The sequence below is a fragment of the Leptosomus discolor genome, chromosome 8 (assembly GCF_034619465.1).
Source record: "Leptosomus discolor isolate bLepDis1 chromosome 8, bLepDis1.hap2, whole genome shotgun sequence".
Taxonomy (NCBI): domain Eukaryota; kingdom Metazoa; phylum Chordata; class Aves; order Leptosomiformes; family Leptosomidae; genus Leptosomus; species Leptosomus discolor.
The window spans coordinates 51,009,750-51,028,205 of NC_141398.1; the positions used below are offsets into that span (position 1 = coordinate 51,009,750).

The 18,456-nt window shown below is 39.9% G+C and overlaps 1 protein-coding gene across 2 annotated transcripts in view; it reads right to left on the minus strand.

Annotated features, from left to right (window-relative positions):
* LOC147415015 (transcription initiation factor TFIID subunit 4-like) overlaps positions 1–13,835 on the minus strand; it is a 145,217-nt gene extending 131,382 nt beyond the window's left edge. The window contains exons 1-4 of one of the 2 annotated variants that reach the window (XM_086469152.1): positions 13,378–13,820; positions 13,068–13,272; positions 12,659–12,908; positions 8,194–8,366 (exon numbers count right to left, since the gene is read on the minus strand). In XM_086469152.1, the coding sequence (XP_086325278.1) occupies positions 8,194–8,366; positions 12,659–12,908; positions 13,068–13,272; positions 13,378–13,820 (1,071 nt within the window). Of the gene's footprint in view, positions 1–8,193; positions 8,367–12,658 lie in introns of both variants that reach the window. The other variant, XM_086469153.1, reaches the window with a different exon arrangement.
* Between the last annotated feature and the right edge of the window lie 4,621 nt (positions 13,836–18,456).

Below are 18,456 nucleotides of genomic sequence, written 5' to 3' on the forward strand. Positions count from 1 at the left end.
TAATCCATTAACAAGGTACTTTCTCATTCTCTGGTGAAGTGGCTGGTCCATCTATAATCATGAGGATTCATCCAAAGAATCTGGTGGATAAAAAGCAGCTGAATTTTGGCACTACAATTAGAGTCTACCCCTGCCTCAACTGCTCGGTGCTTCTGCTGCATGCATATATAGATAATCTATTGTAATCAACATTATGCCATATATTTATGAGTGCATAACTTGAAACGTGAAGTTTGTGACCAGGAGTGGTCACGGCTGCAACTGAAGATGGTGAAGTCAAACTGAACACAAAAAAAATAACCAGTATTTTTAATTTAACATTTAAAATAGAGACAATTAGGATCTGTCTTCTATTTATAAAAAAAAAGGCTAATAATCCCATTAACTGCATTATTGAGAAAGTTGTTATAGGGATAAGCTTCACAAAAAAACCCTGCTTGGTTATTAATTCCCACTTCAGAGGGGGTCTTAGTGTGCAGCAAATAAGCCTGAAGCGACCCACTGAACAGTGGAGACAAAATGTTACATAATTCTTCATTAATTAAGACTGTCCAGCCTACACACTGCAGGAATTAAAAATAACAGTAGTATACGGTCAAGCAGCATAATGCACTTGGACATGGGAGCCACTATTAGACTGCTCAGGAACGTTCTTAATAGCATTTCCCAATCTTTGCATATTTAATTTTACAGCCTTACTAACGTTTGAGTGTTTTCTAAGAAGTTTTAAAAAATTGTTAATGCTAAGAAAATGTAACCAGTAGAACATTAAGTAGTGAGAACTTATATCTGCTTATACAAAAAAGATTCACTCACCACGAAGGAAAGGAAGGAAAATGGTTTTGTGGTTAAAGCAGTGGAGACCACACATTTTTTTACTTTCTCTGACCTTCCAACCTACCTGCCCTGCTAACACAAATGTCTTCTCCAGAATATTGCACAAGAAGCCCAAAAACTGTCTATACAAAAGAAATAGTACAGAATAGCTTATTTGATTATAATGGTAATGCACCTCAGGCAACAATAAAGATTCATCAATTTCCTTAAAATTTCCGCAAAAAATGAAACAAGTATTTGTCAGAATAACAAAAAGGGTGTGAAAAACAGCAAAGAAAATAAAAGACATCAATAAACGAGAAAAAAAATTACCAAAACTAAAAGACAACATAAAAAATACCAACACTGCTGAAAACACAGGCATAGTATACTACCAGTACTATCTCAGATTTGAAAGGCTCTGCTTTAGCAAGAACAGCAGCTTGTAAAACACCAGCCAAGTTTAGAACTGCTCTCAACATCACATGTGGTGGCAAAGACTAAGCTGCTGTTGCCCGCATTGAGTATATTTCATAGCAAAAATACAGCCATTTCCAGAGCAGGTGATTCAGCACTTTTCATTTTAAAAAAGGACTATAAAGTGAAACTTAACAGAAAGCAAATATCAAAACACAGAAAACAAACTAGCAAAGATTATATCACAAACTTGAAATTCTGAAGAGTAGAAGTTAGAAAAATGCCTAAAGCAAGAAAAAACAAGGCTAGAAAAGAATTTTAATTTTCTTAAAAATACATGTGTATGTATTGATTTGACTATTTATGCAATGAAAACAAAATTCAAGTGATTGGTAATCACATTTGTAGCAGAAGAATTATTAAGTAGCCCACTTACGTGCCTAAGTATTTGGACTAAACCATGAAACTACACATAACTACCTTTTCTGACGCTAAAAATATACAAAGTAACTTAACAGTGTAAACCACACTTTGAATCAAAGTTGAAACAAAAACATTAGTAAACTCTATGACCTAATCCATTTTCAGCAGCAGTCTTATGAAAATTCCAATATACACTATTTCATCTGATGTACTCCATAATAAAATATTATTGGCCAAGATAACATTTGTCTTTTCTGTATGATTCTCACTTTATATTCTTGGTGTACAGCAGCACTTTAATTTTGTAACTAAGATAAAATAATTTTAATTAAAAATAATTTAAAATAAGTAACTTATTTTTTGCTTTTTGGTTACGAATGTAAAAGCAACACAGTATTAAGATGCTGAAAAACAGCAAACAAAATCTGCATCAAAAGCATGAAAAGCCATAAACTGTACAAATGAAAAATGTAGATAAACAAAAGAAACGCAGCAAAGAAAAACTAGATGGCAGCACCTACCTATTTTTCATAATTTCACAAGTACAAGCTTCAAAACGAGATACGGAGACAAAAATTTAATGCAATCTAATTAATCAGTTTTAAAAGACTTAAGAATTTACTTCTTATCGCTGAAGAATATAGTAATGCAAGCAAACCTGCACTTATTTGACCTGCTTGTAATACAAGAATCCAGAACAAATTTTTTCTAAGATCAACCAAAGTTCCATCAAACTATAGCTTGTTTCCTAAAAATCCTGTACCTTAACTAAGATCCTGTAGCAGATTAATATTAATTAATAATTTTTAATATTGAGCTAAAATTAACGTCAATCAAAAACTTAAAAGAAACTAAATGATGAAGAAGGACAACATTGTTCCGTTAAAATTATGCACAGTTAACTCAAACCAGCATTTGCTTTAAACATCCAATTTTTTTTATTTCATTAAATATGTTTTTTCAAACAAGCACGTTATCACTGAAAAAGTATTCACAGTACAAAAAAATTGTGCTTCTCAATGCATCAAAAGATTTTTATAATATAATTGTCATGGAAGACAGAGTACGTCCATGTAAAATACCAGATACCGATTTAAAACAGGCAAGCCTCTCGTAGCTGCACCAAGATGATGAATTTACATTCACAATACAAAAAATGTTTTGGTTTTATATACCTGAATATTTTGCAGTAATTTTTCCCTAAGTAGTTAGCTGTAGTTAATATTCACCCATTAGAGTCCTATACAATCTTATAATTGGACCTAAACAAAAACTATTATATGGTACAGTTGTACCTATTCATGCTTTTCTTGAATATTTTACTTAAAGAAACCAAAAAGACTGTAAAAGATCATTAAAATATCAAGTACGTTTTCCTATTACAGGTACTTCTCTCGATTACTGCTTTCTCTGTACTATTCTGTTATTTTCAGATTCTGATTCTTTTGATTGAACCCATTTGACTAGTTCTGAGACTGTTCTTCAGACATTGTACATCCTTTTGGGACACACGCCCATGCTCCAGAGCCTTTGAGCTTGGCATTAAACTGATCAGAATTGAGACACTTCCCACAAGGTACTTGCTTATTCTGACTAGCCAGTTTTCCAGAATTCCACTAGGAATTGAAACAAGCAGATTTTATTCATATTTTACACAGCAGCAATTGAGAGTAGCCTAACTAAATGTCTGATCAAAGATTACCCCACCTAAGAGTCAAGAGGAATCCAAGTCTTCCTTTCAAAATGGATAATCTTCTTCCAAGAACCTAATGTAAAATTGTCCCCAAAGCTGTACTACATTTGCTTACATCCTCTACTCCTAAAAGCTGCAAGAAAACCCGAGACAAAGGTATTACAAACAATAGAAGTCAAACAATAACTTAAATAGCAAAGCCGAGCTCTCAAAATGTAAGAAACATCAGATATCAGTCTGCTGTGCAACATCAATTGTATGCCTTGATTGTCTAGCTGAACTTTTTATCTTTGTGCATTTATCATGCAAAGACTAATTCACTGCACATGTACAGAAGAGATTAATGTAGGATGAACGGGAAGTTATGTATCTTAATCTTTCTGAACTTTTGTGTTTGGCACTGCAATCAAAATGCATCTTGTTTTTTTAAACTTGGGAAGGGAAGAGGGATTGCTGTTACCAATTCCCTACAAAGGGAAATACTACTGTATACAGATATATGACTTCTGAACCTTCAGCAATGCAACATGTAAGGATAAAGGCACTGTCTTTAAGGAAAGCATTATCCTAAGCCCATACACTAAATCCTAAGGGAAAAACAGACTACGCTTTCTCTATTTCAGCAGCTTCCATTGTTCCTAGAGAAAGGTGGCTCCTTCCTCACATACTGTCTTGGATATAAGCCCAGCTGCTGAAGCTCTAGGAATGTTCACGGGAAACCTGATTCATTTTTCTCCCAAGCAGCTGCGAGAAGATCTAGCAAATGATGGCCCTGGGATATGGGAAGAAAACCTTGTTGTATCACCGCAGAAGTAGTTTAGAATCCAGACAGCTCTGTATGTATTGATCAAGTCAGTCTCGTTAAAGAACATTTAAAACATTGCCTTATTTTCCCCTCCTCCTTTTTTGAGAGTGAAGGAGGAATTACTTAGTTGCCGAGGGAAGATTCAAAGCTTTCAAATTTAGATGAACACTTTCGATAATTTTTCAGACAATCTTTCTTGTCGTTTTTTAAAAAGTAATTCGTAATTCCTTTTATAGTCTCCAGTTATCACTTTCAACACTTCTTAACAAGTTGCCAAAAGTAACTACCAGCTTTTGCAATTTCTTTAGCATGTTATTTAATAACCTCTGGTTTGCATCTAACTACATAGCTCATAACACACTTTCTTAACACAACTACTATTTAAAGCGTATACAAATCAACACTGAAAACAATCACTTTGCTGAGTAACTTGTGACACTGGCTAAAAATTAGGACAATCTGAAGAAAAGCAACCATAATGCCTATGAAGCACAAAAGCTATGCCTTTTTCTGATATGGTCTTCATAGGAATACACTATTTCCTAGAATAGTTATGGCAGACGGCAAATTTCCACCTGCATAGACTTTCTACATAGGTAAAAGTAGAGTGAAACAAAAACTCAGTGACTGAAGTGCATGACTAAATTCTACACATTTTGTCACAGCTTAAGGCTGGGCTGGCCACTAACAAGTGACAGATGCTCTCCCAAACCAGGACACATTTAAAACACGCTGCATTTTAATCCAAATAAAGCTATTTCAAATATCTGAATAAAAACTTAATAGTAAATTTGAACTCTGCACAGTAAAATAACAATCATTCCACTAACATATTGGAGAAAGAGGTATTTCATATTCTAGAGGTTAAAACTGCATAGCCTGCAATGTTCATCAATCTTGCAAAATATTTTGTAGGACTCAATGTTTATATTCTGTCTTGAGCTAATTGCACACACAATTTTGCTGTGTTTCAGTTGCAGCGGGGACTAGGACTCTTGAATATCACAGAATCATAGAACATTTACGTTGGAAAAGACCTTTAAGATCGAGTCCAACCATTAATATTATATAGACATATTATACTTCATAGACATAAAAATGTAATACACTATTTTCCAGACATTTTAAATTCCTACTGAAAATTTTAATTCCTAGAATTTAGCTTTGTGACAGATCAGAATTTGATTGTGAAAGAAAAAAGCTTAATTATAAACTCACTGAAAACATTATTTTTCATTACATACAATTTCCTGTATTTTGGAACTTGATCCCTTGCTTAATCTTAATGACTACTCAAACAAATAACTGACACTTCTAAAACCTTAGCATAATATTTTCCACTGGACACTTCCTCCAGAAAACAAATGAATAGTCTCTTATAGATGGTTTTAAACCATCTACCTAATGCAACATAAGTTTAGTGTCCATTTCTGATATGATAAACCTTTAGAATTTAAACCTTTACAATACAGTTTTAATAGGCTGTCAACCATAATTTTTAAAGAGCACTCTAAGGTCAAACATATATAAACCATAAGCGCTGTCAGAATGAAAGAAGAGTCTGCAGATCACATGCAGAGTCACAGAAGGTCAATATAAATTTCCTAAGAATGATATTAATTATTCCTTATCCTTGTTAATTACAACACATGAAGAAATGATGCAGTACCGTTTGGGCAGCTATCACAAAGATCTGTCAAAGGAGATGAATCCTGACAAGCTACAATACCATGACTCTAATCCCGCTATGCTAAAATAATCAAACTTTCGCATCCTGTAAGACATCATTCATAACACGTTGCTGGTATCCTCTATTCTCAACCAGCTTATTAGCACTAACAAGCGTAAAGGAATATCTGTAACGCAGGGGGGTATTTACCTGTGCAGAACCCTGCACAAAAACAATTACACCTTTGTAATATCTGCACTCCTTCAGATTTTAGGTATCTCTACAAACACATGAACATGCAGTATCCTCACAGTATTATTTTTACCTAAGTCCAGCAAGTCAGATTATACTCTTTCTGCAACCTTAACTGCTTCATATAACTAGAGAACAGCTGCCTGAGGCCAACATGATCAACTCCCAACATTTGCTGTGCGTACATCTTAAGGTTGACTTTGGGATCCAAACTCCAGTCTTCTAATAAAGACTGAACACACACAGTCAAGCAGTCGGTCTACATTTCTGTATGCTTCCTAAGATTCTATGTTCAATAAAGGTGTATTCCTCAAATGTTTTCAAACTAAAATTGGTTAATATTTAATTTGCTATGAATGTTTCCAATCTGAATTTTAATTATGTGTGCTGGCCACAGCAATTTAAGTTACATCAAAATTAACAGTATGAAACAGAAACAGCTGAAACTAACTCATTTTAACAGACTGAGATCATATTCTTGGTACAGTCCCACCCCACAATTTCTGTTTTGCATTTATGCTATGAACTTTCTCAGGATTCGTTGCTAGAATGTGTGCTATACAGTCCCTTGTAAGTCACTACTAAAGAACTGATTGTACTTATTCACAAAGAAAGTCCCGAACAACCAAAGACAGACATACAAACTGAAAAGAAGAACTTGTCTGGATTTTTGTTGTCATCAAACTAGTCAAGAAAACTCTCAAAATTAACACAGGCCTTATCTCTTCTGTTTATTTTTCCTGAAATACATTTATTTTTGAAGGTTTCTACAAGTCGTCTTATCCTTCCAGATATCACAAATTTAAATATTAAACAGCTGCCTTTTCTGTGAAGAGTTCTTTCATGAATTCCATCCAATACTGCACTTGCCTCTTTTCTGAGAGCACAAAGTTCTTCAAGTGTTTCCAGGCTTTTATTTATGTCTTTCCTGAGATACATTCCATTGAGCTGCAATACTCCTAGTGACACTCATTTTGAAAACCTACATTCTAGTTGGCTACTCTGTGTTTTGGATTACCTCATGTTATTAACATTTTAAATTCCCCAATTTTATCTGGCTTCCTTTTCATCTGTAAAGTTTATAATTATTTTCATTTTTGAATTATACTTAAAATTCTTTTAGACTATAAATATGGTGTGATGCACAAAGCATATAATGGGACAGTAATCAAATGTTAAAACATCAGGAAATACATGTTTAAGTTATTTCAAGCAACCTATAGAACAATCAATCAAAAAATTATAAAGGCATCCTCTTCCTCTTTTTCCACTCAGAATTACTTATCACTTCTGCAAACACAGACCTTAGGCAAAACTACCTTAAACTCTGCCTGTTATTACTATGCAACAGCTGCCCTGTACTAACATGCAAAGATGTTTGCTTCTACTTTTTAGTAACGTAATTCAGCTCTAGCCCCAAATAATCTGAAGCTAAACAGCCTCCCTACAACGCAGCCTACCAAGTAATTTAAAAAACAATACACCTTCACCCTTGGAAATCAGTTCCGAGTTGAAATAAACACACTCCACTGAAGAGTTCGGGGTAGGAAAGCACACTATCCTGTCAATCCATATACAAAATGAAATGTAGTCATGACACAGACAAAACTTTAAGTGTAGACAGATCACACCCAGAGGTGAATCAAAGGAACCAAAACTTTCTTTCTAATAAAGTATATTAGAAAAGTTAATTATTGAAAATCCTTGTATTGAATGTGCTTGGCTTTTTCATTTCTGATTTCTAGTGAAATCTAGCTATCCCATGCATCCATTCAGCATGCTGGGATATCACAATGCTTCCCCTTCTGAGGAGCAAGGGGCACTTACTGAACCAGTGGTATACAGTCCAAACTAAGTCCTAGCTAAGACTGAGCCTTCTAGCCGTCAATGATCTCACAGTTTGAACAAGGTCTTGAGAGACTCTATAAAGTAGATTTTTTTCTGAAATACAAAAAAAATTCCTAGGCCTCAGAAGACAAACTGCATTTGAATAAGTATTTCATGTTTTCACAACAAAAAAAAAAGGGGGGAAAAGCACATTTGCAAAAACATATGAGCTACTAATATGTAAGACAGAGGAAAACATAATGCACAAAAGTGAATTCAAGCCAGACGTACCTGAGTTGTTGATAGGCGAAAAACAGGGCCAGTTGTGGGCACTGAAAGTCTAGGCGAAATGCTGGCAGGACCCTGGCCCTGCGTTTGTACTTGAGCCTGCATTTGAGCCTGTGCTAGAGCCTGCTGAGGCACCATTACAAGCTGTCCAGCATCCGTGCGCACCAAAACCATACCTAATGAGAACAAAGTAATAGTAACTATAGAATAAAGAATAATCTGAAGAATTATATATTAAGAACTATCTAACTATGGAATACAGAGTAAAATTAACGCATCTGGAATGGTGTGTCCAGTTCTGGGCCCCTCAGTTCACGAAGGACAGGGAACTGCTTGAAAGAGCCCAGTGCAGAGTCACAAAGGTGATTAAGGGGGTGGAACATCTCCCTTATGATGAAAGGCTGAGGGAGTTGGGTCTCTTTAGCCTGGAGGGGAGGAGACTGAGGGGTGACCTCATCAATGTTTATAAATACATAAAGGGCGAGTGTCAGGAGGATGGAGCTGGGCTCTTCTCGGTGATGGCCAATGACAAGACAACGGGCAACGGGTGCAAGCTGGAGCATAGGAGGTTCCACATCAACATAAGGAAAAACTTTTTCTCTGTGAGGGTGGCAGAGCACTGGAACAGGCTGCCCAGAGAGGCTGTGGAGTCTCCTTCTCTAGAGACATTCAAAACCCGCCTGGACATATTCCTGTGTGACCTACTCTAGGTGGTCCTGCTCTGGCAGGGAGGTTGGACTAGACGATCTTTCGAGGTCCCATCCAACCCCTACCATTCTGTGATTCTGTAGCACTGTACATTATACTGTTTTGTGGTTTTTTTTTTCTCATGTAACATGAGATTTTCTTTCAAAGAAGAAAAGGAGCCCCCACTAGCAGACAAAAACTAATACCAAATTCTGTTTGGGATTCAGATAACTGCACTTTATGGATAACAGTGATGAAATAAACCATCACCTAAGTGTACAGGCATACAGCGACTTTCAGCAGTCTAGCCAGGGTCAGCCAAATAAAATTACAAAAAAAATATTCATTAATAGTAAATTGTAATGACAATCCAGTAGCTGAGAAGATAACTGAGTATGAACGTACCAGGGACAATGATGAGAGCTTTACTAAAACAACAGCTTTAGGGGATGCGTACATGCAAACATTAGGCCAGGCACATTTTGGAATATACGATATTTGAGATTTAGTTAATCGTCGAGCATTAACACACGAATTTATTTGGTACCCACCACCATTGTATTGGGAGGCACTACCTGTTGTTTGGACATCAAGAAAAATCGTCAAGCCCAGAGAACCAACACAACCATTCCTCAGAACAAAATGATAAAGTGCAGATATTTTCAGAAAATCACCAAAGGAATCGTTTTAAAATTAACAGAGTACTTGGCAAGTGCTTTCTAACATTTTCTGGAAGTAAATGACAATATTTCCAGATTATTTTCTAGAGACACATGTCACAAAGGCCTTCTACACAACGCAGACACTGCCATCAAGTTTTGCCCTAAGTTTTTCCACAATCAGCAGGTCAGAAAAGGGGAGACAACAGGGAAGTTGGTCAGGAGCTTCACGCTTATTCAAGAACATGGCAAAGCATGTAATGTGCTTCCTCTAGTTCAGTCAGAACGAAGCAGCTGTTCCCCAGCCAGATTACTTAAAAAGAATTTCTATGCTAGTTCCAGAATACATTTTAATCATTTAACCCAGACAGGATACAATGGGTCTATAAACTGGAAAACATCTTGCCTGCAACTACTGGAGAACCAAAAAATACGAATCTAGGAAATCACTTTTATTCTGTTGATAGCAGAGTCAGTAAACATTGTTTCTACAACTTACCTCAATGTGTGAATTGCTACATACATATTTTTTAACTTTTCAAGGGAAAAAGAAGGAAGTAAAAGCATACATTCACTTCTAATCATTAACTTCCTGAAAAAAAAAACACCTCAGTAAAGGGACAAGGTTTGCAACATACCATGAGGATAAAGAAATTTGAATGCTATTATAACAAGCAAGTAACAAATTTCAGAAGTACCCCATACCAAGAAGGTCTTTCTTTCAGTCTCTGACATAGCAATACAAATCCCAATCCAGGGATGAACACGAGTGAACTGCAGCGCCAATAAAAGCCCTCACTCATGTAGTCTTAGGTGCTCCCAGCCAACCTTCACTGCTAAAAGCACAAACTAATGGCAAATTTCTGCCGCTACAAACTAACGATTGTGGAAATCAAGCTTTAAGGTAAAAAGGCATAGAGAGCTACAGCAAGGACCACATCCAAAAGCCATGATCATAACTCTCTTTCAAAGTCCAAAGGGTAATTTTTAAAAGAAAAGTTGAAAGAAACCCACAAAAACTCTTTTAAAAGATAACTTTTAAGGCCCATTATAGCCATTTAAGCTCCCAACCTCATGGTTTGTATTTGTAGAAAATTCTGTAAGCAAGATGATGTATTCGGTATACGCCATTCCCAAACAATCTGGACACACAAATATTACTACATGGCCAACTGGCCAAACAAGTATCACTTCTCTGATTATGTTGTGAACTTTATATAAAAATCCTCATAGGATAAGGACTACCACCATATATCAAAAAATAGACATTCTATTTGTATTTCACAGGTGCGTTGTTAATTTATCTTCCAATTTTCTAAAACTAATCCCGAATAAAAGAATTTCACGGAAAGGACAAATTAATTGCAACACATGCCACAGTTTCAATAAAAGTTGGGGACAAAATTACTACTATACATGCGTAAATGTTCACATATTAATGTTACGTTTTAATTCAGTTTGGAGAACTTAAAATTTCTTTTACTGAGCAATATGTACAAATTAGAACCTGACTACATTATTAAATCAATTTTTCCTTACTGTCAGCCACGTAAGGATGAAATACACAACTTACACGTATTATATGCTAAAATAACCTATCTTCAAAAACTGATTCTAAATTTCTGCTTGTACAATATGGGAGTTGCAAAACTTATTACAAAGAATTCACCAATTTAAAGAGTAAAAACTCAAAAATAATATTGAATTTTCTGAATAACTTCATTTTAAAACATACGCTCTTCATGTTTATGCAAATATAATGAATTTCAAACTAACTTGTAATAAAATCAAATTCAAATTATAACTTTCCACAGTACTATTTCCATAATATTTTCTAAATCTTGGTCCAGATTGCTTTCAAGGGCTCTGTTGTCTCTCTTCCATTTGAAAATTAAGTTGCAGAACCAAGTATTGACATAAGAAACTTCAGAAATTGTACGCAAAGTTATGATGCACATCATATGCATATAGTAGTTATCAAACAGATTAACAACGGGAAATCAAAGGCTAAAGGCACTAATACAGTCTGAAGAGCAACCTCTTACCCGTTTCAAGTTTGTTAGGTCTTCATGAAAACACTGAGTTTTACATGTTTGGAGCATTAGAATCAGGAGCAGGACTTTCATAAACTATGGCCAAACTACGCAGCTACTAAAAGTTCACTTACAAGCAAGTTTCTACGTCATTGTGTTTTTGCTCCACTTAGCTAATAAATATCACAATATTTTTTAAGAAATATGGTGGTAGACATTATTTCACATCACATTAATAGGTCCACATATTAGCACGCTACTGATATTAATAGCAAAAAATAGTTCAAAGTTAAATCATCTCCCAAATCAAGAAGGCACAAAGTTACCAACTTTTTGCAACATGAAAATCTAAGTAAGGGACCACAGAACCCTTCAAAATTTCATACGAAGCAATGTACAATTAACAGTAAGAATCACTAGCGTGAAGGGATACTGTTTTGGTTAGTTAGCAACCTTGATGAACTCACATTTTTAGTAATGAAAGTTAAGAAACTAAGAGAAGAACAAACAGGACATAATGGTTACTTCAGAGTCAAATAAAATCTGGTTATGTCAAGACTGCCTAGACACTGCGCAGAATGACACCATCACACTTACTGAAATTAAAAACTTTAGATTAAATTACACAAATTAGCCTGCCTCTTGCCACCTGATTCAGGGCAGAAGACACGCTTTGAAGAAGGAAAACTTTTCAAGACTATCAAGAAAAGCAGAAAATAGAGTCCTCCAAAACACATATAAAATTATTCTTAGCTAACACCCCAGTTTTTAATCTTGTGCACACCTACTCACTACACCATTACAAAACAACTTACCGTGACTGCCGCTCTCTCCCTAAGATAAAACAAGTAACTCATCAAACAACAGTCGCAATTACTTCGCATTAGCAACCGCCCGTCCCGTACCAATTACATCCCCATTAGCGGCAGCCTGTTTGACAGACGTCGCCCTCAGACAGGTGGCTCTTCTTTTGTTTCCAGCACGTCCAGCAGCGGGAAGGCGACAACTTTGAGGGGGAAAAAACCCCTCAGCCGAGAAAAAAAGGGTTAGAAAGAGCGGCGAGCGCGCGACTGCTGCGTTTTCACTTACCGGGCGGGATAGTGAAGCCGGGGGGCAGCTGGATGGTGGTCTGCTGAGGCGGCCTCACGATCAGCTGGGGGGCCACGATCCTGGGGGCAGCGCCCAGCGCCGGCCTGGGCGACAGGGCCTGGGGGGCCGCGGGGGCGACGGGGAGGGCAGCGCCCGCCTTGGCGACGCCCGCGGCGCTGACCGCCGGCTTGGGCGCGGCAGCCGGGGCCGCGGCAGCGGGGGCTGGCGGGGCGCAGCTGGCGGCCGAGCCCTGTCCCGGTGGGGCGGCCGCGCCGGCAGCGGGGCTGGCGGAGTTACTGAGTGCGTTTACTGCGGGGAGCGGGCCGTGCGCGGGCTTGGTCTGTGCTGTGGCGGCGTCGGCTCTGCCGTGGCTGCTGACTGGTGGGACTGTCGCCGGCCGGCCCCCGGCGCCCTCCCCGTTGGGCGCCGCCTCGCCGGGGAGCGGCGCGGTCGCGGCGGCGGCGCCCTCCGCCGCTCCCGCCGGGGTCCCGCTCCCCCCCGCGGCGGTCGCGGCTTCGGCGCGCTGCGGCGGCGCGCTGTCGGCGGCGGCGGGCGCGCTGCCGCCGGGGCTGGGGCTCCCCGCGTCCCGGGCAGCCACATGGTTGTTGACAGGCTGGGCAGGGGCGCCGGCGGGCGGGGGGGCAGCGGGCTGCGACGGGGCAGGGGCGGCGGGCGCGCCGGGGCTGCTGCTGCCGCCGCCGCTGCTGCTGCTGAGGAGAGCCGCTCCATGTGATTGCTGCACACTACTACTGTTTACACTCACTCCCCTCCCTGCCGCCGCCGCTGCCGCCGCCGCCGCTGCCGCCGCCGGGGGGGACGGGGACGGGAGCGGCCCCTGGGCAGGGGCTCGGCTCTCCGCGGCTTCGGGGCACCCCGCCGCCTCCTCTGCCCCGGGAGCAGGAGGAGGCGCGGGATGCCCTTGCTGCTGCCGGACGGGGCTGCTGCCCCCCGCTAGGCTCCCCTGGTGCTGCTGCTGCTGCTGCTGCGGCTGCTGCTGCTGCTGGGACGGGGCGGAGGTCCTGGGCTGGGGCGCCTCGGTGGAACCCCGGCCGCCGGCCAGCTGCGATTCCAAGGAGCCCACCAGGTCGCTGACCGCCTTCTCGTCCACCTCCTCGGAGAAGAGCAGCATCTCTTCCAGGGGGTCCGAGGCGCCCGCCGCCATCTTGCGCTGAGCTGGGAGCCGGCCGCGCAGGGCGCAGGCGCGCCGGCCTCTGCCGCGCGCGAGGCACGCTGGGAGGGGCCGGCTTCCTCCTCCCCCGCCGGCGGGGCGGGGGCAGACCGCGCCGCTGGCGCGTGCCGCGGCGTCCGGGCCGGCCCCGGAGCGCGCCCGTCTGCTCCGCGTCCTTCGCGGCCCGGCGGCGTCTGCGGGGCTCACGGGGTCCGGGGGCGGCCTGGCCGGTCCGGGCGAGGGCCGGCTACCTGAGGGAGAGGGCGGCGGGCTGCTCCTCGGGAAGCCGAAGGGCGACAGTGTGTCCGGGCAGGTGCCTTAGCGGCGCAGGGCACGGTGTGGAGGGGCCTGCCGTTAGTCGTGCCCGTAGGGACTCTTGGCAGGGAGGTTTGAGGCACGGGAAGGCCTGCGGCGCTGGCGCAGAGGGTTGCGAGCTTGCACGTTGGGAATTGAAGTGTCGCACTGTCGCATTACCTTTTGGTAGCAAAGCTACTATAAGCGTGCTCTTGGCCTTTGCTTCGTACCCGGTGAGGACAGTTGCAGCCAGCACCATTTTCCTCACGCTTAGGCCGAATGAAAAGCACGTGTGCAGTTGGCAGCTGTGGCTCAGCTGCCTTACACACTAACTCCTTCAAAGGAGGGAACTTCAAGTGCTGCTGAAGCTGTCTGAAAGCCTAAGACGCACGTAGAGTACCTGCACTCCTGTCTGCGCTGCTGCGTCTGCTTTTAAGGGAAAGACAGTAATCCTAAATTATAATTTCTTTGACTAATAACAGGTCAGTTTCTTTCATGGGACCTTCAAAATAGATAATTTTCCCCTACAAATAACCATTGTCCACAGTTCACTGCATCTGTTCTTACAACACAAGCGATAACCACCATGCAATGCTGCCAGCACCTTGGATTCCATTATCTGTCTCCGCTTGCCTGCAATAGCATGGATGTCTGAAAACTTGGAGGTATTTGAGCTGTTGCTCTGTGCCCTGAAATGGTCACTCATTCTTCATTTTATGATTTTTCAGGATTTGCCTCAAAATTGGAAAAGGTGCATTGCAAATAACCCACCTTCAATTGCACAATGCACTGATGGAAATGAGTGAAGGGCTCACGGTGCACGCATGCACACAACTCTTCTCCATTCCCAGACGCAACCTGTTAAGTCACACATTGTATGACTTGCTTGAGTCACAAGACTAAACTGGTTTGTTATCAACCGTTTCCTCCCAGTGTAGGTTACATTTTTATTCAGGGTACCTTTTCCTGATTGTCTGTTTATACCTTTAGGAGCAGGTTTATGATGAAACAAAATAAACCACTCTTAAAATGCATTAGAAATAGGTTGCACCACTTTTAATTAAGTTTAAATGTCTCCTGAAATTAAACCAGTGCATATATCTTAAATAAAGTGGCCAGTAAAAGTAGTGAAGGCCCAAAGGCGTGCTCAGGATGTATAAATGGGAGACTCTGCAGTGAGGGAATGCGAAAGCACAGTAGTGTTTATGAAAAACAGTATTAAGTGTATGCAGGAGATCTATACATCGAAAATTTGCTTAGCAAACGAGTATTGCTTTTATGGAATGCTACAGCTGAATTTAATTTGGACTTTTAACAAATGTGTCTACCTGGAAATTTAATTAAAACATAGTAGACTATTATTCAATTTGCTATTGCACAAAAATAAAGAATATTCATTTGGGTTGGAAAAATATCAGAATCTATCCAGTATTACTTTGTTAAGAGTCCCACATTTTATTCATTTTACTAGAGAAGATTCCATGCTTCCTTCACTTATTTACCCTGATCCTGGACTTCATTTGCATATCACTATCCCCACAGTTTTTATCAGAGAACACAAAGTTAGACACGTGATTCTGCAACTAGTCCCAACTATGAAAAAAGTTTTAGTATACATTTTTCTAACACTGTGCATTAAACTGGGTGTCTCCATAAAAAAACATCCATGAGGAAAACTTGCTTTGTAACTTCAGAAGATAAAAAGTAATCTTCCCACCTGAAGAAGAAAACGGCAAGTCATGATTTGTAAGACAGGTTTCAAAAAATTACTTACTTTTAATTACAGTTTTAAAGTACATTTGTGGGTGGGTAATCTGTAAAACATTAATTCATATGTCTTCCCACTCACCTGTTCTTAATTGAGCCATTTTGAATATAAACACACAGAATAAGGAAGTATAATAGAATATTTTATTTAATAAAGCATGATGTATACTGATTCACATTAGACTCCTTTCAAGTCAAGAAGTGATGATGACATACATAAGAATGTATATAAACTTGTTGATGAAACTGGCTTTGGGCTTGTGCTTTTACATAGCGAATGAGACTTTATTAGTAAAGTACAGAATCTCTGTGAACTTTTGCCTTCATTCTTTTACTATAAAAATGTTTTTCAAATATTTACATGCTTTTTTCATCATAGAAAACATATTTCTGAACATATTTGTTGCTCTTTCATTTTTAGGAGTTAAATACAGAATAAAAAAACCCAAAGAGACTACTGTGATCACCTCATCTGATCTCTTAAAATACAATCTTGCCTGAATTATTTTTTGTTTGAAATAGGGGATGTCTATTAGGAAAGTTAACTTCCAACCATGGTTTTAAAAAGTCTGTGAAAGAAAATCCACCACAAAATTAAGTTGCTGTTCAGTTATCCACACTGCTAAACCCTGTGTCCTGTTTCCAGCCTAAGTTTTTCATTAATAACTCACTAGATGACAGAAATACCACTGCCATGTTAAACTGCAGGGAGTAATAACAGTTCACATAGATGAGTATCTGTCATCTAAAGAAGTGAAAGCACTTAGGAGCACTATTTTTCTAGTACATGACATGGGTTTCTTTTAAATACATGCTTTCCGTGCATTCAAATATACAATTCAACTATCGCAAGTTTAAAATTAACATTAAAATGGTAGCTATCAGGCTTATCTAAGATTGAGATAACTTCTTACAATGAATTTACAGAACTCTACATATATAATTGAAATTCACTTTATGCTATATTCTTTCAACTACTGATTTTAAGTATGAATTAGAAATTAAAAAATTCTGCAGATTGGAGAGCACAAAGACGGCTAGAGTAATGAACAGCTGTTCTAGAAATACGTCTAAATTTAGTTTCATGTATTTCAGTTGCAATGGAATTTCTTGTTATATACGGCTTATAGAAATTTAGGAGCTTTTGTTTTGAAATTAATTGTAATTGTAAATACTTGGCTGTGCTCACCTAGACAGGACTTGATGGAGAGGCTTGGGAAAATTTGACATCAAGAAGGTTCCAATTTAACCCTTAGAAAGTTTTTCAAGGGGATACTTCTCCTAGCTTTTTTTCTTTTATTCATTCTGGCCAACTTCTCTCTTTCAGAAACTTTGCAAGTCTAAAAGTAAATTCTGGCAGTTTTCCCACTTGAATTCTCTCCTGAAGTGCTCATCTACTTTGTCCCAAGCTCAGAGAAATGACCACTTCTATTTCCTGTTCCACCACACAACCTTGAAATCCTAATTCTATAAATGGGAGTCTTCAACTACATTATTGGGAGAGGCAGATGAGGGGAAACTTAGGAAGAAGTTGGCCAGAAGCAAAGCCACATGGGTCTTAGGGGCAAGTCTTTGTATTTCAAGGTATTCCCCTTCTCTGTCCTCTTATGTCAGTATTGCAGGGCTCCCTGATGCACCCTTTCTTCCTTCCCCTCATGGTGTCCTCTCTCTTCATCATCCAGAGTCCTGATCTTCCCTGCAACCTCCCCCAAAGCTTTCTTTCCTCTTCCCAGCCCCATCCATATCTGAAGCTGATGCATTTTCTGTAAAGAGCCAGGAAAACCATGTAATACGGACTGTAGCTGATCCTCTAGATTGTTATTAGGCTCTCCACCTCCTCCAACAGATGTTATTTTGCCACAGCTGAGAAGCAGCCACAATCCAACCTCTAGTGGTCAGGTAGGTATCTTTTGTTATTTCTCTAAACAGTAGCTTTGCTTTGAACTGAGTTACAAATGCCGATTTTCAACAGCGGTCTCCCATGGACTTGATATGGCCACATATGCCCAGTCATGAACTGAAGAATTTTGTTCCAAGTCTTTCAGGTAGTCCAGGACATGCTAGAAGTGAATCACAGTAAAGTTCCCTGGGTACTCAAGTCCTCCATGACTTTACAGTCAGTTGAACTTGGGCATAAAGTTTCCAGAAGTCTAATATAGCTGTTATTTAGAAACACGCAGGCCCTTCCAGAAAAATCTGGCTTGCTATTGTGTTTCAAAGCCCTACTCTGAACAAAATACTTGCTGAATCTTTGCAACATACTAGTTGTTGCAACAAAAGCTATTAAGTTCTCTTTCCAGAAGTTTTTGTTGCATGTAATTTTCTAGGCTGCAAATATAAAAAGGGGGGCCTGAGGCAGTAGCATGTTTTAACAGGCAAAGCCTCCAACAGAAGGCCTCATTTGTGAGTTTTACATAAGGTGTACAAGTTAAGTGCAATCTCAAAATCACAACTTTTTTTTTTTTCTGTGCTTACTTGTATTAAAAGGGTATTTTTTTCCGGATTAATTCCACACTTTAGTCAAGATTTCACCAACAGTTGTTATTGCTTAGTGTTGCTTGGCAAGATC